This window comes from Pongo pygmaeus, chromosome 9 (genome assembly GCF_028885625.2).
Source record: "Pongo pygmaeus isolate AG05252 chromosome 9, NHGRI_mPonPyg2-v2.0_pri, whole genome shotgun sequence".
Lineage (NCBI taxonomy): Eukaryota > Metazoa > Chordata > Mammalia > Primates > Hominidae > Pongo > Pongo pygmaeus.
Genome location: NC_072382.2, coordinates 57,645,613 through 57,672,290, shown reverse-complemented (window position 1 = coordinate 57,672,290; position 26,678 = coordinate 57,645,613). Strand labels below are relative to the sequence as shown.

At 42.4% G+C, this 26,678-nt stretch overlaps 1 protein-coding gene and 1 long non-coding RNA gene across 2 annotated transcripts; one reads left to right on the top strand and one right to left on the bottom strand.

The window, feature by feature from the left end:
* Positions 1-1,570: 1,570 nt before the first annotated feature.
* LOC134740254 (uncharacterized) lies at positions 1,571-4,622 on the bottom strand. Its single transcript, XR_010127575.1, has 2 exons — positions 4,373-4,622; positions 1,571-3,848 (listed from the first exon to the last, which is right to left on the bottom strand). It is a non-coding gene; the product is annotated as an uncharacterized LOC134740254 (long non-coding RNA).
* LDHAL6A (lactate dehydrogenase A like 6A) lies at positions 3,423-26,678 on the top strand. The gene is made up of 7 exons (XM_054438810.2): positions 3,423-3,548; positions 11,314-11,431; positions 12,986-13,159; positions 22,654-22,827; positions 23,576-23,693; positions 25,191-25,314; positions 26,415-26,678. Exons 1-7 carry the CDS (start codon positions 3,423-3,425, stop codon positions 26,577-26,579), a joined length of 999 nt encoding a protein of 332 aa, XP_054294785.1. The 3' UTR covers positions 26,580-26,678.

Below are 26,678 nucleotides of genomic sequence, written 5' to 3'. Positions count from 1 at the left end.
CTGTTATTCTTGCTCTCTTGATAGCTTTCATTCTGGTCATCTACTCCTGATCATGATTAGTGTCCCATTATTTTATTATTTCCCCTTTTTCTTCAGCATCTTCCCTTGAATGTATACAATTACTATCAGTTGAGTTAGGATGAGGGCAAGGGGAGTCTTCTGTGGGTTTTGGCTTTTTTAAAAGCTCGTTTGTACATCAAAACTTCATTTTAGGAAATTCTTGCAGAGATTAAAAGGCTGAAAAATTGATACAGTTTCTACAGGGAACATTCTAGTAAGTAAAACTGCTCTACATGTCCCCAAGTGGCTGAAAATTGGTTCTGGGTAGGCGGGAGAGAGGAAAAGGTAAAAAAAACTTAGATATTACAAGAGTTTGGCTCTCCAAAGCTCAACCGTGCCTGACAAATATACATATATGTATATGTGTGTATATATGTATTTTTTAAGAGATGGAGTCTTGCTCTGTCACCCAGGCTGCAGTGTGGTGGCGCAAGCTCCGCTCACTGCAACCTCTACCTCCCAGGTTCAAGCAATTCTCCTGCCTCAGCCTCCCGAGTAGCTGGGACTACAGGTGCCTGCTACCACGCCCGGCTAATTTCTTTCTTTCTTTTTTTTTTTTTTTTTGAGACGGAGTCTCACTCTGTGACCCAGGCTGGAGTGCAGTGGCACGATCTCGGCTCACTGCAAGCTCCGCCTCCCGGGCTCGTGCCATTCTCCTGCCTCAGCCTCCCGAGTAGCTGACGCCCGGCTAATTTCTTTTATATTAGTAGAGACGGGGTTTCACCATTTTGCCCAGGCTGGTCTGGAACTCCTAAGATCAGGCAATCCGCCCGCCTCGGCCTCCCAAAGTGCTAGGGTTACAACCTTGAGCCACCACGCCCAGCCGACTCCTTAATATTTAATTTCATGATGGAGGGTGCAAAACAATTAGGGGGAACATATCTACAAAGACTCTTGAGGGAGTGATAATGAAAAAAGATTGAGAAACACTGCTCTACATTTTATAAAAATTTGTCAATATGTATTACTGTATTAGGGTTCTCTAGAGGGACAGAACTAATAGGATAGCTATATATATAAAGGGGAGTTTATTGAGGAGTATTGACTCACACTATCACAAGGTGAGGTCCCACAATAGGCTGTCTGCAAGCTGAGAAGCAAGGAAGCCAGTCGGAGTTCCAAAGCTGAAGAACTAGGAGTCCAATGTTTGAGGGCAGGAAGCATCCAGCACAGGAGAAAGATGAAGGCTGGAAGACTTAGCCAGTCTAGTCCCTTCACGTTCCTCTGCCTGCTTTTATCCTAGACTGGCAGCTGACTAGATAGTGCTCACCCGGATAGAGGGTGGGTTTGCCTCTTCCAGCCCACTGATTCAAATGTGAATTTCCTGTGGCAACATCCTCACAGACACACCCAGGTTCAACACTTTGCATCCTTCAATCCAATCAAGTTGACACTCAATATTAACCATCAAAATTACGTATTATGATTCACAAGTGAGAAAACAATTAGGTAAAATGTGGTGAGAGAAGTAGAAACCTTGGTTTATTCCAGACTGATTTCCAATTCTACATTTTTATTTTTTATTTTTGAGATGGAGTCTCACTCTGTCACCCAGGCTGGAGGGCAGTGGCATGATCTCGGCTTACCAAAACCTCTGCCTCCCGGGTTCAAACGATTCTCCTGCCCCAGCCTCCTGAGTAGCTGGGATTACAGGTGCGTGCCACCACACCCGGCTAATTTTTGTATTTTTAGTAGAGACGGGGTTTCGCCATGTTGGCCAGGCTAGTCTCGAACTCCTGACCTCAGGTAATCCACCCGCCTTCGGCCTCCCAAAGTGTGGATTCTACATTTAACCACTTAATAATGAATTGAGCTTTCCCTTCATCTTGTAAACATGGTTATCAATTGGCACTGCACTCATCAAATTCTTCAGGTTTCATATCTTATTTCAAAATTCCTTTTGCATACAGAGTTTTGTTGTTGTTGTTTTGAGACAGGGTCTCACTCCGTCACCCAGGCTGGAGTGCAGTGGCACAATCTCGGCTTACTGCAACCTCCGCCTCCCAGGTTCACAAACAATTCGTGTGCTTCAGCCTCCCAAGTAGCTGGGATTACAGGGGTGTACCACCACATCCAGCTAATTTTTGTATTTTTAGTAGAAACGTGGTTTCACTATGTTGGCCAGGCTGATTTCGAACCCCTGACCTCAGGTGATCCGCCCGCCTTGGCCTCCAGAGTGCTGGGATTACAGGCGTGAGCCACCACGCTCGGCCCAGAGTTTTAAAATTTTACTTTTTCTACTTTAGCTCACATTTGAGGTGGTAAATGTTAATCTTGAGGTCCCTTTCTCCTACAGGGCTGGGGAAAAATTTCCAAGTGAGAGTCAAAAAGTCCTTTTCAGATACATCCAGACAAGGTTTGGTTAGAAATAAAATTACTTGGGCTCTCTGGTGGATGGGTTCTAGGCAAACAACTCCGCCCGACCAGCAGAGGCCCTGGACTGCGTTGTACCTGCTGCACCTTGTGCGCCTTCTGCAGCCGGCCAACCACCGACACCGCAGCGCGCCCACCCGCACGCGGGGGCGGGGCGGGCAGGCAGAGGCGCAGGCGCGGTGCCTCACAGCCTCCTTGCGGCCTCACACCTGCCAAGCATCACACCTGCCAAGCATCACACCTGCGATGCCTGCACGAGCTGGGTGCGGTCTGCGCAGCTGCAGTAAGGGGGTGACACGGCGTCTTAGTCGGCGGTTGAGCTCCTTCGTGCCTGGACGAGCTTTAACGCCACTTTCCTCCATTCTCTTTCTTCACCTCTTGAGTGAGTGGCCATGAGCTGGGCTGCAAGAGTCCTGGGGAGCAGCCAGAGAGTGGGCGCCGCGGGAGCGAATTGTTTTTGCCCTAGGATGGTTCTGTGTCTCCGCCAGGCGGCATGTGACCTGCTCGGGCGCGGGTGGCCCTTCACCCCTGTGAGTGTGGCCAGAAGTACCTCTCACCTGGACCTGCGGACCCCGGGCGCAGTCCTGGAGCTGAGAACTGGAGGTTGGGGGGAAAGTAGGGTAAAAAAGGGGAGAGAAAAAGGGGTCAGCTGCGGGACGGAGTGCCGTCCCAGCTGTAGTTTCATGTTTGGTGGAGCAACCCCTGTTCCTTTCCTCTGTCTCTCTCTTAATTCCTCTTAACTGTACTCACGCTTCCTTCTCCTTCCCCTGGTCCGCTTCATGGATGCTGAGCTGCCTGGCCAGAACCTACCCAGCTTCTTTGCTGGTCAGATTTGTAGGTCTTTTGTGTGTCTGCAGCACCTCCTTCCACACAGGGGCCCAGGAGTTCTCTATACCCGCTCTCACCACAGGTCTTGGAATTCCAAGCCATTTCCAATTCCAGGTCTTGGAAATGGCTGTGCAATTTGTCTTCACTGTTAGGTTTCCAAGATGGCAACTGTCAAGAGTGAACTTATTAAGAATTTCGCGGAAGAGGAGGCCATTCATCACAATAAGATCTCCATTGTAGGAACTGGATCGGTTGGTGTGGCTTGTGCTATCAGCATCTTATTAAAAGTAAGTTGTGTGCTCTGCACCACAGGGTTCACCTCGGTTGGAAGTGAGGCCACAGCGTATGGTTGTGCAGGTTGTGTCCAGTTCAAGGTGGTGAGTGGGGATCCAGTATGAGGGGCATCAGAGGAAAAGGTGCCCTTTTTTTAGTTGTTCCTCCCAGAGGGCGCTCCTTTTTAAAAATTGTGTGATGATATCACGTGGGTTAGAAGCAGCTCTGTGAAAGTATGTTGACATTTCACTTTCACATAATGACAATATGAGGTACCCCTTTGCTTGATTTGGAAACTCAGCTCACAAAACAAACTGGAGAAATAGGTGGCAGAAAAGAGTATACAAGCATGTCAGTGATGGTAGGCAGCCTACGAGTACCAAATACAATAATCTTTTTTCATTTAAATATCTTTCTCCCATTTCCTCGTCTCTATATCTTTATTTCTCTTCGTTCCTTATTCATGTTAGGTTAGTTTTAGTGTTTAGCTGTTCTTAGTATTGATACAGCTGATAAAGTTTTATGGCTATAGACAGAAGCCAAAAAAGATTCTGACCCCTTTCTAAGAATATTACCCTGATATGAACTTTATTACCATAAAGTTTTAATAAATCATAAGACACTTTGAGCTATACTTTTATTAATGAAATATCTGTAAAATGTTTTAAGCCATCTTTTATATAACCTTTAATCCTGGCATGATTCATTGGATTTAAAGGATTGCCTCTGGGTTTCATATCTAGATGACATAGTGCCCTTATGGCACTAAGGATAGCAGCCGCAGCCAACTGCTGCTCCTGCCAGCCATACAAATTCCCCATGATTCATTTTGTCCTACCTATTGTAGTGCCTTTATCAGCAGTGTCCTCATTGCTAATGAAGAATACACACACGTGAAAACCAACACATCTGTGACTCATTGATTGTTTGATGGGGCCTCCACGTATTGCCCAGGCTGCTCTCAAACTCTTGGCCTCAAGCAGGAGGTCTCGGCTTCCTAAAGTGCTGAGATAACAGACGTGAGTCACCTTCCTTTGCCCAACACATTTTTTTTTTAACATCAGTAATAATGATAACAATATGTTTATATGCATTATCCAATATTACAACCCTGAAAAGTAAATATTAGACCTACTTTTTAGAGGAGAAAAAAGGAATAGACTATCTCTAATTGCATGAATAGATAAGTATACAGGTAATATATATAGAAAAGCTTGAAATAAAAGATTTATTTATCACCTTTGCTTTGAAGGGCCATTCGGGGAGGGACTGAGCCATTTCCCTGGAACTCCTACCTCTGCCAGCTGCTGCTTGGCTTTGGTTGCAGGAGTGGAGGGAATTTTGGGGCTTCTGATGGGAGGTTCCAGGGGCCCAGGATAGGGCAGTGCCATGGGGCTGCACCTGTTTCATGGCCCTATCCATGATGGGAGGTCCCAGATAGAACTCAGGTGGAGGTGGTGGATAGGAGTACAGAAGGGCAGGAGTGCACTCCATTGCAACTGGTGATGGGAGGCACAGGCCCCACCGGGCATGTAAGAGCATCTATAGGCTCCACTGGGGGCTTATCTCTGGAGGCTTAAAATGCCACCCATAGCACCCATTGTCCAAACTCAGTGATGCTCCCTGCTGTAAAGGTATGAAGCAGAGCCTTCCCAGTCACCTCCTGCTTCTAGAACTTGAATTCTAGTATGTTGCTAACTATGGCATTTGTATATCTTAGGAAATAGGGTACACAATCCCCCTATAAAGCCTCAGGTTAAGGCTCACTTTAATCTTTCCCTGTCCTGGCCCTAGACACTGCAACTTCTGTCATTCAAGGAGGTGGTGATAGCCTAAAAGCTCCTTGCTGATAAGGAATTCTCAATATGAATTGTTCAGGAATTTATTGTCAGGAATTTATGGTATGAACCTTGTAGAGAAACAGTAATGTCTTTAAAAATTACTGAGTTTTACCATAATACATAAACTTTAATTAGTGTAATGCGAGATCCACTTTGTTTCTTTTAGTGTTGTATCTGGAATCTAGAACAGTGCCTCCTGTAATTGATATTTAGTAGTTGGATGAAAGAATTGCTCAAAGATGCCCATTAAAATGGAAAATGCACTGGATTGTGAATATAAAGATGGGATATTCTGTTTACTTTCATTTTTATAAATAAGGAAAGAGAGTCCAGAGAGATTGTCAGGATATATTTTTATAGACTTTATTTTTTAGAATAGTTTTAGATTTACAGAAAAATTGAAAGGATAACAGTTTATACCCCACATTATACCTTAGTATGGTGTGGTGGTTAATATTGAGTGTCAACTTGATTGGATTGAAGGATGCAGGGTATTGTTCCTGGGTGTGTCTGTGAGGGTGTTGCCAAAGGAGATTAACATTTGAGTCTGAGGACTGAGAGAGGCAAACCCACCCTTAATCTGGGTGAGCACCATCTAATCAGCTGCCAGCACGTCTAGGATAAAAGCAGGCAGAGGAATGTGGAAGGACTAGACTGGCTAAGTCTTCCAGCCTTCATCTTTCTTTCGTGCTGGATGCTTCCTGCCCTCAAACATCAGACTCCAAGTTCTTCAGCTTTTGAACTCTGAGACCTACACCAGTGGTTTGCCAGGGGCTCTCGGGCCTTTGGCTACAGACTGAAGACTGCACTGTTGGCTTCCCTACTTTTGAGGTTTTGGGACTTGGACTGGCTTCCTTGCTCCTTGGCTTGCAAATGGCCTGTTGTGGGACTTCACATTGTTATCATGTGGGTCAATACTCCTTAGTAAACTACCTTTCATATCGACATCTGTCCTATTAGTCCTGTCCCTCTACAGAACTCTAATACATATTGTATACCTTAGTGTGGTACATTTGTCACGATGAAAGAATGGATATTGACATATCACCTTTAACTAAAATCCACACTTTACTCAGATTTCTTTAGTTTTTACCTATGTCCTTTTTCTGTTCCATGATCCCATCCAGGATGATACCACATGACATTTAGTCACTGTATCTCCTTGGGCTCCTCTAGGCTATGTTAGTTTCTTTAGATTTTTCTTTTTTTTTGATGACTGAGCATTTCGAGGAGTACTAGTCAGGTATTTTGTAGAACACCTTTCTGTTGGAATTTGGTGGGTTTTTTTTTAATGGAGAGACCGAGGTTTTGGGTTTTGGGGAGGAAGACATAGGAATAAAGTGCCATTTTTCATCACATCATATCCAGGCTACATACTGTCATGATTTATCAGTGTTGATGTTGACCTCAGTTACCTGGCTGAGACTGTGTTTATCAGGTTTCTCTACTGTAAAGTTACTATTTTCCCCCTTTCCATACTGGTCTCTTTGGAAGAAAGTCCCTATATGCAGCCCACACTTATGGGATGGAGACTTATTTTAATTCTTCTGTGTGGGAGATTTATCCTTCCTCCCCTATTTATTAATTAAATCATTTGGTAATATCAGTATGCACTCATGGATCTTATTTTATACTTTGGGTTATAATCTAATACTTCCTTATGAATTTGTTCCAGCTGGGGCCATTGGTCATTCTTTAAGTTGCCTGCTGTGTCCCTTTGACATAGTACATCAATATAGGGTTTTGTTAGGTTTTGAACGCTTCCTTATTCTTTGTCATTGTAAGATGTTTCAGGTTCTTCATCTTGTATATTTTCTGCAGCACTCCTAGAATCAGCCTTTTTTCTCCAAGGAACGTTGGTTCCTTTTATTGGATAATGGTATTAGAAACCGAGATCTGAGGCTATTTATGTTCCTTGCTCCTGGGGTTACGATACATTTTCAAAACTGCCTTTCAAAGATAACTTTATCAATACTGTGTAATACTGCTCCATATGACTCCAATCTCTAAATAATTGGGTGTCCAAAAAGCTTTGGCATTTCATTAAGCAACAACCTGTTCTTTGTAATGCAGCTTAGACTTCTAGGTTGATCAGTTGTACACTCTAGTTTAAAATGTAAAGTGCTTGGCTTTGAATTTCCAGTAATTCAAATAGAGTAAAAAGATCCAGGCTGGATCCAGGCAGTGGCTCATGCCTGTAATCCTGCACTTTGGGAGGCCAAGGCAGGAGTATCACTTGAGCCTAGGCGTTTGAGACCAGCCTAGGCAACAAAGCAAGACCCTGTCTCTCAAATATAAATAAATGAATAAAAATTAAAAATCAGCTAGGTGGCCGGGCACAGTGGCTCACGCCTGTAATCCCAGCACTTTGGGAGGCCAAGGTGGGTGGATCACCTGAGGTCAGGAGTTTGAGACCAGCCCGGCTAACATGGTGAAACCCCATCTCTGCTAAAAATATTAAAAATTAGCCGGGCACGGTGGCATGCATCTGTAATCCCAGCTACTTGGGAGGCTAAGGCAAGAGAATCGCTTGAACCCGGGAGGCAGAGGTTGCAGTCAGCCAAGATCGCGCCATTGCACTCCACCCTGGGCAACAAGAGCAGAAACTCTGTCTCAAAAAAAAAAAAAAAAAAAAAAGCCAGGTGCGGTGGTACATGCTAGTAGTACTAGCTACTTGGGAGGCTGAGGCAGGAAGCTTGCTTGAGACCAAGAGATTAATGCTGCAGTGAGCCATGAATGTGCCACTGTACTCCAGCTTGGGTGACAAAGTGAGACCCTGTCTCAAAAAGGAAAAAAGATAAAAAGCTCTAACAATGTGAATTGGATACGTGCTTAAATTATGGATGTTTGGTTATTTCTTTTTTTTTTTCTGAGAGGGAGTCTCACTCTGTTGCAGAGGCTGGACTGCAATGGCCAATCTGATCTCGGCTCACGGCAACCTCCGCCTCCCGAGTTCAAGTGATTCTCCTGCCTCAGCCTCCCAAGTAGCTGGGATTACAGGCATGTGCCCCATGCCCAGGTAATTTTTGTATTTTTAGTAGAGACAGGATTTCATGATGTTGGCCAGGCTGGTCTGGAACTCTTGACCGCAGGTGATCTGCCCGCCTTGGCCTCCCAAAGTGCTGGGATTACATGCGTGAGCCACCGCGCCTGGCCTTGGTCATTTACTTCTTTTTTTTTGAGACGGAATCTCGCTCTGTTGCCCAGGCTGGAGTGCAGTGGCGCGATCATGGCTCACTTCAACCTCTGCCTCCTGGGTTCAAGCAATTCTTCTGCCTCAGCTTCCCAAGTAGCTGGGACTACAGGCACATGCCACCATGCCCGGTTAATTTTTGTATTTTTAGTAGAGACAGGGTTTCACCATATTGGCCAGGTTGGTCTCCAACTCCTGAGCTCGTGATCTGCCCATCTTGGCCTCCCAAAGTGCTGGGATTATAGGCATGAACCACCATGTCCCGCCTTGATCATTTACTTCTAAGCACTAACACAAAGGCGTTATTTTTCCTCCAAGGAAAAATTTATTATGTAATAAAGATAAAAATAATATGTAGTTAAAAGGTAATACATTTAACAAGGTTTGAAAGTAAGGCCAGGTGGGGTGGCTCAAGCCTGTAATCCCAGCACTTTGGGAGGCCGTGGCAGGCAAATCATGAGGTTAGGAGTTTGAGACCAGCCTGGCCAACATGGTGAAACCCCGTCTCTACTAAAAACACACAAAAAATTAGCCGGGCATGGTGGCAGGCGCCTGTAATCCCAGCTACTCGGGAAGCTGAGGCAGGAGAATCGCTTGAACCCGGGAAGGTGGAGGTTGCAATGAGCCGAGATAGTGCCACTGCAGTCCAGCCTGGGCAATGAGTGAGACTCCGTCTCAAAAAAAAACCAAAAAAAACTAGGCTGGGCATGGGCTCACGCTTGTAACTTTGGTAGGCTGAGGCAGGCGGATCACTTGAGTCCTGGACTTTGAGACCAGCCCAGGCAACATGGTGAAACCTCATCTTTACAAAAAATATGAAAATTAGCCAGATGTGGTGGCAGCCGCCTGTGATGTGGTGGCAGGTGCCTGTTGTCCCAGCTACCCAGAAGGCTGAGGTGGGAGGATCATCTAAGCCTGAGAAAGTTGAGGCTGCAATGAGTCATGATCATGCTACTGTACTCCTGCCTGGGGGACAGAGCAAGCACCTGTCTCAGAAACAAAAAGTAAAAGTAAAATTCAGAAAGATACATACAAGGCCGGGCACGGATTAAGGCTCATGCCTGTAATCCCAGCACTTTGAGAGACCAGGGTGAGTGGATCACTTGAAGTCAGGAGTTTGAGACCAGCCTGGCCAACATGGTGAAACCCTGTCTCTCCTAAAAACACAAAAAAATTGGCCGGGTGCGGTGTCTCACGCCTGTAATCCCAGCACTTTGGGAGGCAGAGGTGGGTGGATCACTAGGTCAGGAGATCAAGACCATCCTGGATAACACGGTGAAACCCTGTCTCTACTAAAAATACAAAAAATTAGCCGGTTGTGATGGCAGGCGCCTGTAGTCCCAGCTACTCGGGAGGCTGAGGCAGGAGAATGGCGTGAACCCGGGAGGCGGAGCTTGCAGTGAGCCGAGATCACGCCACTGCACTCCAGCCTGGGCAACAGAGCGAGACTCTGTCTCAAAAACAAACGAACAAAAAATCCCCCCAAAAATTAGCTGGGCATGGTGGTGCATGCCTGTAATCCCAGCTACTCAGGAGGCTGAGGCAGGAGAATCACTAGAACCCAGGAGGCAGAGGTGGCAGTGAGCCGAGATTGCACCACTGCACTCCAGCCTGGGTAACAGAGCAAGAGACTCCATCTCAAAAAAATAAAACAAAAAAACATACATGGAGAAGTCATACTGGTTTCTATCCAACCTTTCCTTAGCATCCACTTTAGGCAACTGTTTGAATCAGTTTCTTGTATTTCTAGTGGTTTTTTTTTTTTCAACTAGAACTATATTTTCTCTCCTTTCTTACATATAAAGTAGCATCATCGAAATTATAGTATGAATTGGTTTCTGTAGGTAATAACTGTCTGATTATAGAACTAAAATATTTTTGAGTTGGAAGGAGCCTTATATTTTAATCCATTTGCTGTGGTTTGTATGTTTGTCCCCTCTGGAACTCGTTTAAATTTAATCCTCAATGTGGCAGTATTGAGAGGTGGGGCCTTTAAGAGTTGACTGGTTCATGAGGGCTCTGCCATGGATTAATCTATGGATGAATGGGTTATCAGGGAAGTGGGAATGGTAGCTTTATAAGAAGAGGAAGAGAGACCTGAATTTAGCAATCGCAGCCTCCTTGCCATGTGATGCCCTGTGCTGCCTTGGGACTCTGCAGAGTCTCCTCCAGCAAGAAAGCCCTCACCATATGGCGGCCCCTTGGCCTTGGACTTCTCAGCCTCCATAACTGTAAGAAATAAATTCCCTTTCTTTATAAAGTACTCAGTTTCATGTATTCTGTTATAAGGAACAGAAAATGGACTAAGATACCATTAATTCAAAAAACTTATTGAGCTCCTCTGTGCCAGGTGGATGATAAGTAAGCACCAGATGGCTGAGGATGAATGACTTCCTAGTCTCAAGAAGCTCATGGTCTGGTGAGAAATTCCTTCAGCAGAAGCACTACTTTATCACTGTGCAGCCTCAGCTGAAAGTGAAAATGGGGGTGTTCACTACTTTCAGAGATTGTAACAGTTTCTGTTTTCGTTTTCCTTATGATGAGCTGAAATGCTCCACTTTGTAACTTGTATTTTTTCTGGTTTAGACTTTTATATCATGATGAAATGATGAGATCATTTATTATGTTTCCTTTGATTTTGATAATTCACAAGCTAGACATAGATCACCAATATAAGAATTTTCTTTCATTCTCCAGTTAATCAAGAGATACCCTCACATCCATTTGACTAATAATGTTTTTTAGGGTTTGAGTGATGAACTTGTCCTTGTGGATGTTGATGAAGGCAAACTGAAGGGCGAGACAATGGATCTTCAACATGGCAGCCCTTTTATGAAAATGCCAAATATTGTCTCCAGCAAAGGTTAATGTCATAGTTAAATACTATAAATATTCTAATATACATGAACAAATATCTAAGAAAATCATCTTTATTTCTTTTGACCTCCCCAGTTTTTATAGATAAGGCTGGTTGCTCCCTACTCTGTACTCTCATAACGTGTTCAGATTCCTTAGGTTGTACTTTGCAAGGTTTCTCACAGCACCAGACTGAGTTCCTTGTGAGCAGCAGTAACAGCAGTTATCATGACAGCTGCAATGAACTGACTGCCTATTGTGTGTGAGACATTGACCCAAGCACTTTATATAATTTAATTCTGAGCACAACTCTATTTTAGAGATGATGTACCTCTGAACTAAGGTTAATTAAAAGTGATAGGACCAGGCACGGTGGCTCACGCCTGTAATCCCAGAACTTTGGGAGTCCAAGGCAGGCAGATCACCTGAGGTTGGGAGTTCGAGACCAGCCTGACTAACATAGAAAAACCCCATCTCTATTAAAAATATAAAAATTAGCCGGGCGTGGTGGTGCATGCCTGTAACCCCAGCTACTCGGGAGGCTGAGGCAGGAGAATCGCTTGAACCTGGGAGGCAGAGGTTGTGGTGAGCCAAGATTGCGCCATTGCACTCCAGCCTGGGCAACAAGAGTGAAACTCTGTCTCAAAAACAAAAAAAGTGATGGAGTAGGGATTTGAACTCAGTTCTGTTTGATTCCAAAGGCTAAGCTCTTCGCTACTGTACTTTATTCACTTGGCACCTGGGAGATAATTATTTGAACAAACGAATGAACCAACAATTCCCTATTCAAAGGTCTGTTCACACCATATCTATCTCTAAATATTCTTGCCAGAGTAATCCATATTTTGACCTCTTCATCTAAATAATACAAAAGGTATTTTAGGAGGTGAGTTGTTTTTTTTTTTTTTTTTTTTTTTTGAGACAGTGTCTTGCTATGTTGGCGCAGGCTGGACTTGGACTTCTGGGCTCAAGTAATCCTCTTGGTCTCAGCCTCCAAGTAACTGGGACTACAGGAGTGCACTACTGTACCCAACTTAGGAGGTTTTTGTTTTTGGAAACGGAGTCTTGCTCTGTCACCCAGGTTGGAGTGTCGTGGTGTGATCTTGGCTCACTGCCTCCATGTTCAAGTGATTCTCTGCCTCCACGCTCAAGTGATTCTCCTGCCTCAGTCTCCCTTGTAGCTGGGACTACAGGCACCCGCCACTGCGCCTGGCTAATTTTTGTATTTTTAGTAGAGATGGGGTTTTGCCATGTTGGCCAGTTTGGTCTTGAACTCCTAACCTCAAGTGATTGACCCACCTCGACCTCCCAAAGTGCTGGGATTATAGGGGTGAGCCACTGCACATGACTTACATTTTTATTATTATTATTATTTAAAAAAATGTACAAGGGAAACTTAGTGCTAATTTCCTGAAATTAAAAAGTAGTCTGGGCATACTAGAAGATTTAAGGGAACGCACTCTTTGGTAAACATAGTGTGGTGATTGAAGTGAACAGGAAGTATACTTAAATGCCAGATGTTTTCTTTCATAATCGATTGTTTATTCTAATCTTTCCTCAGATTACCTGGTCACTGCAAACTCCAATCTAGTGATTATCACGGCAGGTGCACGCCAGAAAAAAGGAGAAACACGCCTTGATTTAGTCCAGCGAAATGTGTCCATCTTTAAATTAATGATTCCCAATATTACCCAGTACAGTCCTCACTGCAAACTGCTTATTGTTACTAATCCAGGTCAGCTTTGTTGTTTTAAATTTTCAACTTTTAGATTCGGGGGTACACTGTGTACGTTCATTACATGGGTATACTGTGTGATGCTGAGGTTTGGGGTAGGATTGATCCTGCCACCCAGGTAGTGAGCGAAGTACCTAATAGTTTTTCAGCCCTTGCTGCTCTCACTCCCTCCCTCTCTAGTAGTCTCCAGTGTCATTAGTTCCTATCTTTATGTCCATGTGCACCCACATATTTAGCTCCCACTTATAGTGAGAACATGTAGTACTTGGTTTTCTGTTCCTGCATTAATTAGCTTAGAATAATGGCCTCCAGCTGCATCCATGTTGCTGCAAAGGACATGATTTTGTTTTTTTATGGCTGCATAGGTCAGCTTTATTTTCACTGTTCAGTGAAGGAGTTTTTGGTGGTGTGTTTAGTAACTTTGAGGAGAAAAAGAATTTAATGAGTATTAAATCGTAAACCACCAATATAATTCCAGAATCTCATTCTGTTTTGTTAGTGTAATATGTACTTTGCACAGTTGTAATCAGTGTATATACTATAATGACTTTAAAAAATACTAGTGTGAGGCCAGATGCAGTGGCTCGCGCCTGTAATCCCAGCACTTCGGGAGCCCAAGGTGGGTGAAGTGCTTGAATCCAGGAGTTTGAGAACAGCCTGGGCAACATGACAGAACTCCATCTCTACAAAAAAATACAAAAATTTCAGGGCATGGTGGAGCACGCCTGTAGTCCCAGCTACTCGGGAGGCTGAGGTGGGAGGATTGCTTCAGCCAGGGAGATCAAGGCTGCAGTGAGCCATGATTGCGCCACTGCACTCCAGCCTCGGTGACAGTGAGACCCTGTCTCAAAAAAAAAAAAAAAAAAAAGTAGTGTGTATAGGAAGATAATATGCTTAATCATATGAGTTCAAGGTTTATATTCTAAAGGCTGAGGTTTGTTTTCCAAATTACTGTTTGAGAAGTGAAAGTAGGGCTATAGTTTACTGCCTGACTCCCCAAAATTGTACTAGACTCCTCACTGGTGCATTTACAAGGTGGACAGACTGAAAATAGACTTCGGAGATAAAATGTGCAGGACTGCTGATAAATTATGTGTAGTGAGAGAAAGGGAGGAATAAAAAATAACTTCGAGATTTTTTCCTTTGAGTAACTGAAGGGATGGTAGTTCCATTTAACTGGGTTGGTAAATTTACCCATCGGGTGGGAGTCAGTGAGGGAAGGAGGCAGGGATGTTACATACAGAGGAGAAAAATCAAGATACCTGAAATGATACTCAAGAGGAAATGTCAAACAGCTACAGATTATGAGTCTGGAGCTTAGTAGTTTAGGAATATTCAAATTACTGTATTCTAAAATTATTTGGAGTAGTTTTTCTCTGTGCAGACCAACACTGAGTGAGTGCATGATTAAGTTTATTCATTTTAATTTCGATGCTGAAGAACTATTTAACTTTTGTTTCACAGTTTTATAAAATAGTCACATGGCTCCAAGATCAATTCTAGAGAACAGGAATTATTCAAAGTGGTCCAGCTTCTGTCCCTGTGCCCTTTCCCCTATAGCCTCCATCCCTTTATAGGTAACCATTTACATTTTTTATGGTTTACAGCTTTTTGTTACTACATACGTTTTTCTCCATCTTCTTTCATTTTTAACTTAATATATTATGAAGCTCACTCCATAGTAGTATTTATAAATATGTTGATTACTGTAGCTTTGTGGTAAGTTTTGAAATCAGGACGTGTTAAGTCTTCTGACTATTCTTTAAGATTATTTTGGGCCAGGCGTGGTGGCTTACATCTGTAATCCCAGCACTTTGGGAGCTGAGCCACGTGGATCACCTGAGGTCAGGAGTTCAAGACCAGCCTGGCCAACATGGTGAAATCCCATCTTTACTAAAAATACAAAAATTAGCTGGGCTTGGTGGTGCACACCTGTAATCCTAGCTACTTGGGAGGCTGAGGCAAGAGAATCGCTTGAACTCAGGAGGCAGAGGCTGCAGTGAGCTGAGTACAGATGGAGTGCCACTGCACTCCAGCCTGGGCAACAAGGCAAGACTGTCTCAAAAAAAAAAAAAAAAAAAAAAAAAATATATATATATATATATATATATTGCTTGTCTGGATCCTTAGCGTTTCTATATGAATTTATGAATCAGCTTGTCAATTTCTGAAGTAAAACCAGCAAGGATTTTGATAGGGATTACTGCTGATTCATTTTGGTTCTTTTGTACTTAATAAGTTGTTTTTCTCTTGCTGTTTCCAATATTTTCTCTTTGGCTTTTAACAGTTTGACTATGATGTGTCGAAGTGTGAATGTCTTTCAGTTTATACCACTTGGAATTCATTGAGCAGCTTGGATGTATAGGTTTTTTTTTTTTTTCTTCTTTTGAGATGGAGTCTTGCTCTGTGGCCCAGACTAGAGTGCAGTGGCATGATCTCGGCTCACTGCAACCTCCGCTTCCTGGGTTCAAGTGATTCTCGTGCCTCAGCCTCCTGAGTAGCTGGGATTATGGGCACCCACCACCACTCCTGGCTAACTTTTTGTATTTTTAGTAGAGACGGGGTTTCTCCATGTTGGCCAGGCTGGTCTCAAACTCCTGACCCGAACTGATCTGCCCGCCTCAGCCTCCCAAAGTGCTGGGATTACAGGCATGAGCCACTGCACCCGGCTTGGATGTATAATGTTTTTCTATTTGGGAAGTTTCAGCTGTTACTTCTTTGAATAATTTTCTGCTCCTCTCCCCTCCTTCTGGTCCTACCATACATGCATATATATGTTGGTGTGTTTAATGGTGTCCCACAAGTTTGAGGCTCTGTTTTTTCTTCTTTAAAATAGTTCATAGATTATCAAAAGTTCTTTATGTATGGCATTGAGATTTATTTATATATTTAACTGCATGCATATCTTTAGCTTTCACATAAATTTTGCTTCATACAGGCTACTGGTATAAGCATTTCCTCTTTTCAAGAGTTTGATTCTTTAAAAAAATACCAAATCCAAAATTCAGAAATGGTAGTCTGGCGCTACAAGGAAGCACACTGAAAATAACAAGCTGATGATACATTATCACATTGTATAATAGTATTTTATATTTTCTTACACACTTTCCAGTAAGTTTTTTCACATCCTGAAATCTCACGGTGTCATTTTTGAAAGGAGAGCTGTGGAGAGATTCTGATATGACTCAGAGTTGTGAAGGCACCTGGTGGAGCTCCTTCATTAATTTCTCTAACCATTCAGGGCACTGAAGTCTGTGGGGACAGTAAGTTCACATTTACTGTTTGTGTTAAATGAATCCCCAAACTACTTTGTTTTAATTTGCACTAAAATGCCTCCACCCTCAAAGTACCGCATCATTAAGGTTATATGATAACAAATTAGGAAACACAAATTAAGCATCGCTTGCTTGGCAACATTAACTGGCCCACCACACTCCCACCGCAGATTTTAGAAGTGTACATTAGCAAAAGATGCTTCTCTATGCATTATGGCAGAAGTCTATTAAAGAATATTTAATTTGTTGACTAATATTTCTAATATGCACATTCAGAGCATACTTTTTCTACATTTTATATACTGGCTGTCTGCCATTAACAGCAGTAAAAATAAGGAAAAATAACCATAAAAATTCTCAATCTCAAATGATTTAACAGCTTAGTTCTGTATTTGCTTGACAGTGTATGCAGTTATAGTACACACTATCAAATATATCTTCCATATCTATTTAGAAAACTTATTCTGATATTAGAACCATGTGAAGAAAGTCTTCTCCATTATTTTAGTGACTCTGTTAAAATGGTTCACTAAGAACCATTTTCAAAATCTCAGGTGCTTCAAAAGTTAAGAGAAACAATTAACTTCATTACTCTTATACAAAAAAAAAAAAAACCTGACAATTTTAAATTAGTATTAAGCTACCAAAAATTGATACCACTGAGGAAAGATTTTTTTCCCCCCTGAATGATAATATTTATTTTTTTTTTGAGACAGAGTCTCTCTCTGTTACCCAGGCTGGAGTGCAGTGGTGCAATCTTGGCTCACTGCAATCTCCGCCTCCCAGGTTCAAGCAATTCTCATGCCTCAGCTTCCCAAGTAGCTGGGATTACAGGCACATGCCACCATGCCCAGCTAATTTTTGTATTTTTAGTACAGATGGGGTTTTACCATGTTAGGCTGGTCTTGAACTCCTTGGCATCAAGTGATCCGCCTGCCTTGGCCTCCCAAAGTGCTGGGATTACAGGCGTGAGCCAGCGTGTGGCACCGAATGATAATATTTAGCTAAAATTTTAGTGAAAGAAAAGGCAATTCTGAGAGCAATCTGGATAGAGAGGGGTTTCTCAGGTGTAGGTACTAATTTCCATGCAGGACTGCCTTCAGATGCAGCTCCCGTGTCTCCACAGTCCTCAAGGCCTGGTTTTAGTGGTTCTGTAGTAGAGGAAAGGCTTCACACATGTGTAATATGTATAGGTAGCATCACTACAAAATGGAGTGCAAGTTCAAATCAGAGTTTTAAGGTCAGGAAAAGTAAGTATCATTTAAATGAATCACCAGAGACACTTTTAGAAGTTCTTAAGTTCCTTTAGAAATCTCCCTTTCAAGGATGTGCCAATTTTTATTTTGGCAAATCATGGATAAAAACTAAATGTATTAATAGTTATGATGATTGTGGTGCTATTTTTTAAACATTACTAACTTTATAGCAATACTCACATTTACCTATTTACCTAGCACACTTTTTTTTTTTTTTTGAGATGGAGTCTTGGTCTGTTGCCCAGGCTGGAGTACAGTGGCATGATCTCGGCTCACTGCCACCTCCACCTCCCAGGTTCAAGCAATTCTCCTGCCTCAGCCTCCCAAGTAGCTGGAATTACAGGCGTGCACTACCACGCCCGGCTAATTTTTGTATTTTTAGTAGAGACGGGGTTTCACCATGATGGCCAGTCTGGTCTCAAACTCCTAAAACCCCAAGAGATCCGCTCGCCTCAGCCTCCCAAAGTGCTGGGATTACAGGCGTGAGCCACAGCGCCTGGCCACATTTCAAGTGTTTTATTTTCAGTAACTGACCTACTGCAGTCTATTTTCAGACTTTTAGTTTATATGATATTTTATTATGCTGATATGAATGTGAAATTTAAAAAATTAAAACAAGCAATTAGCAAGGGTTTCGTATTTATGTTAAATATTAATTTATCTTACCTAAGTGCATGATAATTTTGTCCATGTAGTGGTAGAAATGTAAAACTGTAAATTTTAGAAGTTTGTTTTTTTTTTTTTTTGAGAGAGGGTTTTGCTCTGTCGCTCAGGCTGGAGTGCAGTGGTGCAAACTTGGCTCACTGCAACCTCCGCCTCCTGGGTTCAAGTGATTCTTGTGCCTCAGCTTCCCAAGTAGCTGGGATTGCAGGTGCGCACCATCATGCCCAGCTAATTCTTGTATTTTCAGTAGAGCCGGAGTTTCGCCATGTTGCCCAGGCTGGTCTTGAACTCCTGGCCTCAAGTGATCTACCCACCTTGACCGCCTGAAGTGCTGGGATTACAGACGTGAACCACCACGCCTGCATACAGATCTTATTTCAGTTATAAAAACACACTGTTGACATTATTTTAAAATAGCATTTTAGTTTATTACTGTGGAAATGTGGAGCACAAGACATGACAAATACTAGGTATTAATTTCAAAACTGTTCAGAATGAGGCTGGGCATGGTGGTTCACACCTATTATCCCAGGACTTTGGGAGGCTGAGGCGGGAAGATTGCTTGAGCCCAGGAGTTCAAGACCAGCCTGGGCAAAATGGTGAAACCCTGTCTCTATATAAAAAAAAAACATTGTTTTTCAAAAAGAACAAAAATCTACCCAGAATGGCTTATGAAGGTTTGTTATTTAGGATTTTTTTTTTTTTATAAATTAGAAAGTTCCAGTAACTATTTACATGAACTAAATGACCAAATAGAAGTGGAAAATGGAAAATTTAGAGGGCAGTATGGTAAGGGAGGGGATGTAAAATAATACAGGAAGAGAACTAAACAATTGAAGGTCAAAGATTTAGGAAAAGTTTAACCTTTTCTTCACATCTATAGTCATTTACCTAGAAAATGTGGTTGGGTACCCTGGGACACAGCTGAGTTACTTGCTCTGTTTTCAGTTTACCAATTAAAACAGGTCACATTCTCTGTTCCAGACCCAGGGCCTGGCAGAGGTCCCCCAATCCCCTTGCATTTCAGTGGCAGTTGACGAACCTCTTAAGGCCCAGCATGACTAACTGAGGTTCTTCACTTGATAGCTTTATGTATGAGGAAACTTAAAGACATTTCTACACATACTTCTCTCCATCTCAGGTATTAGAATTAATGCTTACCATTTAAAATAGTGGTATGATCAGACTGTTTCAGTATCACTTTTTACCATCAGTGTGTATTAAACAGGGAACAGAAGCTCTAACTTTTACATTAATGGAAATACTACATGTTTAGAAAACACTGTTTCAGAGGACAAAAGACGTCATCTTCATATCTTTTTAAAGTGTCGAATTTCTACTATTTAAGTGAGTACTTAAATCTGCCATAAAAAATATGGATTTACAAAAAAGACAAATTAGAAATTATGTCCTTCACAGAGATCCACTACAGGATTCTGAATCTTAAATTGTCTTCATATGTTTAGGATAGAATTTGATGCATTTATTATTTTTAAAGTATGAGTTATTACATAAAGCTAAGTTAAAAGTTCAACCAAATGGAAAAGGTACCAACAAATGCCTAAAATACTATTCTAATCATCTAAAACAAGAACAAATAGATTTTTCAAATAAGAGTTGAATCAATATTTATTTGACACTTCATTTACTTGAAAGCTGCTACTTTATTACTTAAAGACTGAGCCTGTAAGAAAATAAAAGAGGTTTAATTCAAATAATATGAAAGTGAACTCTCTACCTTACCTTACCTGTTTTTCCCCAAATAATTTTGACTTAATGGAAATTTTTGTGAATGGCTCTAAAAAACACCTATTTTGAAACTGCAGAAATAGCAGGACAATCACTTTGTAGAATGATTTGTGAAATATTGTCCTACTACACTTAAAAAAAAAACAACAACACATTTCCTCACTTAATGAGTATTTTCTTATTTTTGATATTGCAAATTCTATACATAGAACACCTCTTCATTGCCCTGCTGAAGCCCTCAGAATGTAGAGGTGGTTCAAAAGTAATTTATACCATTTTTACCCAGGCTTTGTAAACATGTATCAAAGAGATAGCAAGGTATTCCGTTTTAGTAAACAAAATAATTGCTCCTATAGTAGTTCCTCAAAGTCCCAGGCAAGTAGGCATTAGCAGAAGTTTTCTATTAGATAATTCTACCATCTCCAAATAAGGACTTTGGTCTGTTTATAAAAACTAATTGATAGATGAAAGGAAGGTAGGTAGGTAGACAGACAGACAGACAGACAAAGGCTTTTGCTTTGTTACCTATGCTGAAGTGCAGTGGCCAACCATAGCTCATTGTAACCTTGAAGCCCTGGGCTCAAGTGATCCTGTCTCAGCCTCCCAAGTATCTGGGACTAAAGGTGCATGCCACCACACTTGACTACTTTTTACATTTTTTGTAGAGATGAGGTCTTGTTATGTTGCCCAGACTGGTCTCAAACTCCAAGTCTCAAGTGATCCTCCCACCTCAGCCTCCCTGTAAGAATTGGGATTACAGGTGTGAGCCACTGTGTCTGGCCTTGGTTTATTCTTAGTTTTTTTCTCCCTTGTCCTATTGCATAACCTAGAAGACTCTCCAGTATGTTAAATAGAAACAGTGATAGTGGGTATCCTTGTCTTGTTTCTGACTTTAATGAAAAGGCTTCTAAGTTTTCTTCATAATGTATGTTTGCTTTGGATTTTGATAGACACCTTTTTGAGATAAAAAGCAGTTTCCTTCTGTTCCTAGACATAGTTTTATTTTTTTAATCCCTGAATGAGTTTTCCTACAGTTAAAATGATATCTTTTTCTTTAAATCTCATCTGGTGTAATATGTTGACAGATTTTTTGATATTGAACCACCTTTGCATTTCTGGGGTGAAGCTGCTTCTTAAAGTATTTTTCTTTTTCATTTTCATTTTCTTTTTTTTTTTTTTTTTTTGAGACGGAGTCTTGCTCTGTCGCCCAGGCTGGAGCGCAATGGTGCGATCTCGGCTCACTGCAACCTTCGCCTCACGGGTTCAAGCAATTTTCTGCCTCAGCCTCCCAAGTAGCTGGGATTACAGGTGTCCACCACCACGCCTGGCTAATTTTTGTATTTTTAGTAGAGATGGGGTTTCACCATGTTGGCCAGGCTGGTCTTAAATTCCTGACCTTGTGATCTACCTGCTTCGGCCTCCCAAAGTGCTGGGATTACAGGCGTGAGCCACCACGCCCGGTGATGACGTATGTTTCTTTTCTTTTCTTTTTTTGAGACGGAGTCTTGCTGTTGCCAGGCTGGAGTGCAGTGGCGTGATCTCAGCTCACTGCAACCTCCACCTCCCGGGTTCAAGCAATTCTCCTGCCTCAGTCTCCCAAATAGCTGGGACTACAGGCGCACACCACCATGCCCGGCTAATTTTTGTATTTTTAATAGAGATGGGGTTTCAGCATGTTGGCCAGGATGGTCTCAATCTCTTGATCTCAGACAATCCACCGGCTTCGGCCTCCCAAAGTAATGGGATTACAGGCGTGAGTCACCGCACCTGGCCTCTGATGCGGTTTTAAAAAAATATATTTTTTAGGCTGGGCATGGTCACTCATCTGTAATCCCAGCACTTTGAGAGGCTGGGGCAGGAGGATTGCTTGAGGCCAGGAGTTAGATCAGCCTGGGCAGCATAGCAAGACCCTGTCTCTATTAAAAAAATAATTTTTTCCTACTATTCGATGCTCTTTGCTTCCTTTTATTTTACTGTTAAAATAATGCTTGTCATTGATTTTTTAAAAATCTTTGTTTTAAAAATGCATTAAAGAATATAAACTAGGCCGGGCGCAGTGGCTCACGCCTGTAGTCCCAACACTTTGGGAGGCCAAGGTAGGTGGATCACCTGAGGTCAGGAGTTTGAGACCAGCCTGGCCAACATAGTGAAACCACACCTCTACTAAAGATTACAGGTGTGAGCCACCACGCCCATCCCTCTGTTCCCCTCTTAACTATGCTTTTTGTTGAAAATGGGTTATTCTCTAAGCAAAATTATTTGAAAGACTTGATAAGAGAGCATTTGTTTATTCATATTTCTCAGAATTTTCTGTGGAGTGAACATTCTGTGTTTCTGCATACCAAGCTATGCAAAGTATCAACAAAAAGGTTTTTCATTACTTCTATTTGGTAGATATTCTTAGAGTTGGCGTATAGCTGGGGTTGGATAGAGAACCACGTTTTTTGCCCCCTCCACAAAACATCAGATTTACTAGTTTTAAGTGAGGTAAATCTAAAAAACGTATCCTTGTAGATGAGGACATTTCTTGATATGAACTTTTTCTTCTTAGTGGATATCTTAACTTATGTAGCCTGGAAGTTGAGTGCATTTCCCAAAAACCGTGTTATTGGAAGTGGTTGTAATCTGGACTCTGCTCGTTTTCGTTACTTTATTGGGCAAAGGCTTGGCATCCACTCTGAAAGCTGTCATGGGCTGATCCTTGGAGAGCATGGCGACTCAAGTGGTAAGCCTGAAGCACGATTGAGCCTCTGAAATATCTATTTCCTATCAATCATACAGACATTTAAAGTAAAGCAGCTCCTGGGAGGGGAGAAAAGACTTTATTCTACTTTAGGCCCTTTTAGTAGTGTTTAATTTTTACCACACTTATTTTTAAAATAACCAACAAAAAATACAGATTTGAAAAACGTGAGATTGATACTATAATCCTACATATGGATGGCTAGGATTATAATGCTTTTCTTAAATAGAGAACTAAGTAACATGATATAGTTTGTATTTAATTTGAGACACTGTAGTTCAGAAAGGTCAGCAGTGTCCTTCATGTAGCAGGCATTCTTCAGATTAAGGGATGGGTATAACTGAAGAATATAAGAAGGAAGAGAAGGAGTGCTGTGGTGGTAATAGCAGTCTTTTTCTCCCCCCTTAGTGTCTTCTGGCTAAAAACCTTCGAAATCTATTTAATGTAAACCTTGGCTATGGAAAAAGACTTAAAGGGAGAAAAACTAAAACTTCCTAGTGGAAAGTTTAAAACTGCAATTTTCTTATTTGGAGAATCTTTGCCAAGATAATAGAATTGTGGATCCCCATCTGTGGAGATCTAGATTTAGAATATCTGGAGTGGGGCTCAGATATTGGAACATTCCTAGTTGGAAATCACTCAGGGCAATTATAACAGTTTTGCTGAGGTCAAAAACCAAAACCCTGCTAATACCATGTAAGAAGTGGGATTTTGGGTATCTCTTTCTTAGTGCCTGTGTGGAGTGGTGTGAACATTGCTGGTGTCCCTCTGAAGGATCTGAACCCAGATATAGGAACTGATAAAGATCCTGAGCAGTGGGAAAATGTCCACAAAAAAGTGATTTCCAGGTAATATGCTAGTTTCACATTTTCAGTACCTTAGAAGTTGTGAGCCTGAACTCTGTTAGAAGGTTGAGATTAGTCCCTTAAATATATGTTGTTGTATTTCCCATATTTTTATTTGCACTTCTGCTTTTTTGTGTGATCATATTCACCAGATTATACATTCTTCAACAGTCAGGAACTGATTCTGTGTTGCTTATTCCTGAGCCTAACTCAGTATTGAGCACATGGTAGGGGCTCACCTGTTGACTGACAATGTATTTTTTCAAACACTTGCTATATAGTGTTTATTGTAGTGGTGGAATTGATTCCATATTAATTTCTGCATCTCTGTGCTTGTAACTCTAATGTTTAACCACTGTGGCAGGGCATGGTGGCTCATGCCTATAATCCCAGCACTTTGGGAAGCTGAGGTGGGAGGATCACTTGAGCCCAGGAGTATGAGACCAGCCTGGGCAACATAGGGAGACCCCATCTCTGCTGAGGTGTGGGAGGATCACTTGAGCCCAGGAGTATGAGACCAGCCTGGGCAACATAGGGAGACCCCATCTCTGCTGAGGTGTGGGAGGATCACTTGAGCCCAGGAGTATGAGACCAGCCTGGGCAACATAGGGAGACCCCATCTCTGCTGAGGTGTGGGAGGATCACTTGAGCCCAGGAGTATGAGACCAGCCTGGGCAACATAGGGAGACCCCATCTCTGCTGAGGTGTGGGAGGATCACTTGAGCCCAGGAGTATGAGACCAGCCTGGGCAACATAGGGAGACCCCATCTCTGCTGAGGTGTGGGAGGATCACTTGAGCCCAGGAGTATGAGACCAGCCTGGGCAACATAGGGAGACCCCATCTCTGCTGAGGTGTGGGAGGATCACTTGAGCCCAGGAGTATGAGACCAGCCTGGGCAACATAGGGAGACCCTATCTCTACAAAAAATAAAAAATTAGCTGAGCGTATGGTGGCTTGCTTGAGCCCAGGAGGTTGAGGTGAGCTCTGATGATGCCAATGCACTCCAGCTGAGACCCTCCCTCAAAAATGCATACATATGGTCAGGTGTGGTGGCTCATGCCTCATGCCTCTAATCCCAGCACTTTGGGAGACCAGGGTAGGCGGATCACTTGAGATCAGGAGTATGAGACCAGCCTGGCCAACGTCGTGAAAACCCGTCTCTACTAAAAATACAAAAATTAGCCACGCATGGTGGCGCATGCTTGTAATCCCAGCTACTCAGGAGGCTGAGGAGGGAAGATTGCTTAAACCCGGGAGGTGGAGGTTGTAGTGAGCCAAGATCACACCACTGCCCTCCAGCCTGGGCGACAGAGCAGGACTTAAAAAAAAAAAAAAGAAAAAAAGAAAAAAACGCATACATACTACAAGTAATTTCTGGAAGTTGTTGATGGAGTCATTGCAGTTTTGTGGCATTGTTAGACACGTTGCTACAAAGTGGAAGTTCAATGACAAGTGCATCTTCTCAACTAACTTATGTTTATGGTTTCTTCTATCTACAGTGGCTATGAGATGGTCAAAATGAAAGGTTACACTTCTTGGGGCATTAGCCTATCTGTAGCTGATTTAACAGAAAGTATTTTGAAGAATCTTAGGAGAGTGCATCCAGTTTCTACCCTAAGTAAGGTAGGACATTCATGTTTGAAAAATCATTAACGTCAACATAAAATAGGGGTAAATAACATTTTTGAGGCACTCTGGTTTTGGGTTTGATCTTGTGGGAAGCAGCTCTCTTCCTGAAGTCTGTTCTTTGCTGCTGAAGAGCGAGGAGATTGGGGAAAGAGCCTATCTTTGTAGACCTTTGTCCTGGTCTAGCATGACGTTTCTTTTTATTAGATAAAAGTAAGTGTTTTGGCATCTTTATTATTTAACTAAGTGAACTGACTCTACCAGTATCCAGAAACATTGGGAACCACTATGGGCAGACCTTGGTACCTTTGGAGTTGTTCTCTTACAGTTTCGATTATGTCCAATGACAAGATCTAGGAAAGAAGCACTAGACACAAAAGAATTAGCAGTTAGTCTCCTGGGGAAAGGGGAGTTGGGGCATGGGTGAGATCCCTCTGCTAGTCTAAATGGGAGAGGTTATAAAATAAGACAGATCTAAATCATTGTAAACAAAGTCATAGGAATTTTGAAGTGGTCTCCTGATAGGAAGTGGTATGGAGTAAGGAGATGAGGAAAGAAGGGTGGGCCCCAGCAAACATGGCAGGAGGCTGGGGCCTATGTGGAGAGATGGTGGGTTGAAACTGTACAATAAATATGTCTAATCATGTTTTAAATTGTTTTCTGTCGGCCAGGCGCGGTGGCTCACGCCTGTAATCCCAGCACTTTGGGAGGCCGAGGGTGGTGGATCACGAGGTCAGGAGATCAAGACCATCCTGGCTAACACGGTGAAACTTCGTCTCTACTAAAAAAAAATACAAAAAGCCGGGCGTGGTGGTGGGTGCCTGTAGTCCCAGCTACTCGGGAGGCTGAGATGGGAGAATGGCGTGAACCCGGGAGGCGGAGCTTGCAGTGAGCCGAGATCGCACCACTGCACTCCAGCCTGGGCGACAGAGCAACAGTCCATCTCAAAAAAAAAAAAAAAAAGTTCTCTGTCTTGGTACTCTGCCATAGTTTGTACTACCAATCTGTTATTCATTCACCTCACAACTGTTGTTTCTCATATTGCAGAACTCTGTTAAAAGTTAAAAAGGGAATAATTTTTAAGTCTTTACTTTCAGGGCCTCTATGGAATAAATGAAGAAATATTCCTTAGTGTCCCATGTATCCTGGGAGAGAATGGTATCACAGACCTCATAAAAGTAAAACTGACTTTTGAAGAGGAGGCCTGCTTGCAAAAGAGTGCAGAAACACTTTGGGAAATTCAGAAGGAGCTCAAGCTTTAAAGTTGCTTAAAGCTACCATTCTGTAGATTGAAGATGAAATAGTAGTTATGGAATTGTATATGTCAAACTTTTGAATAAATTTGAATTTCTAAAAGTTGG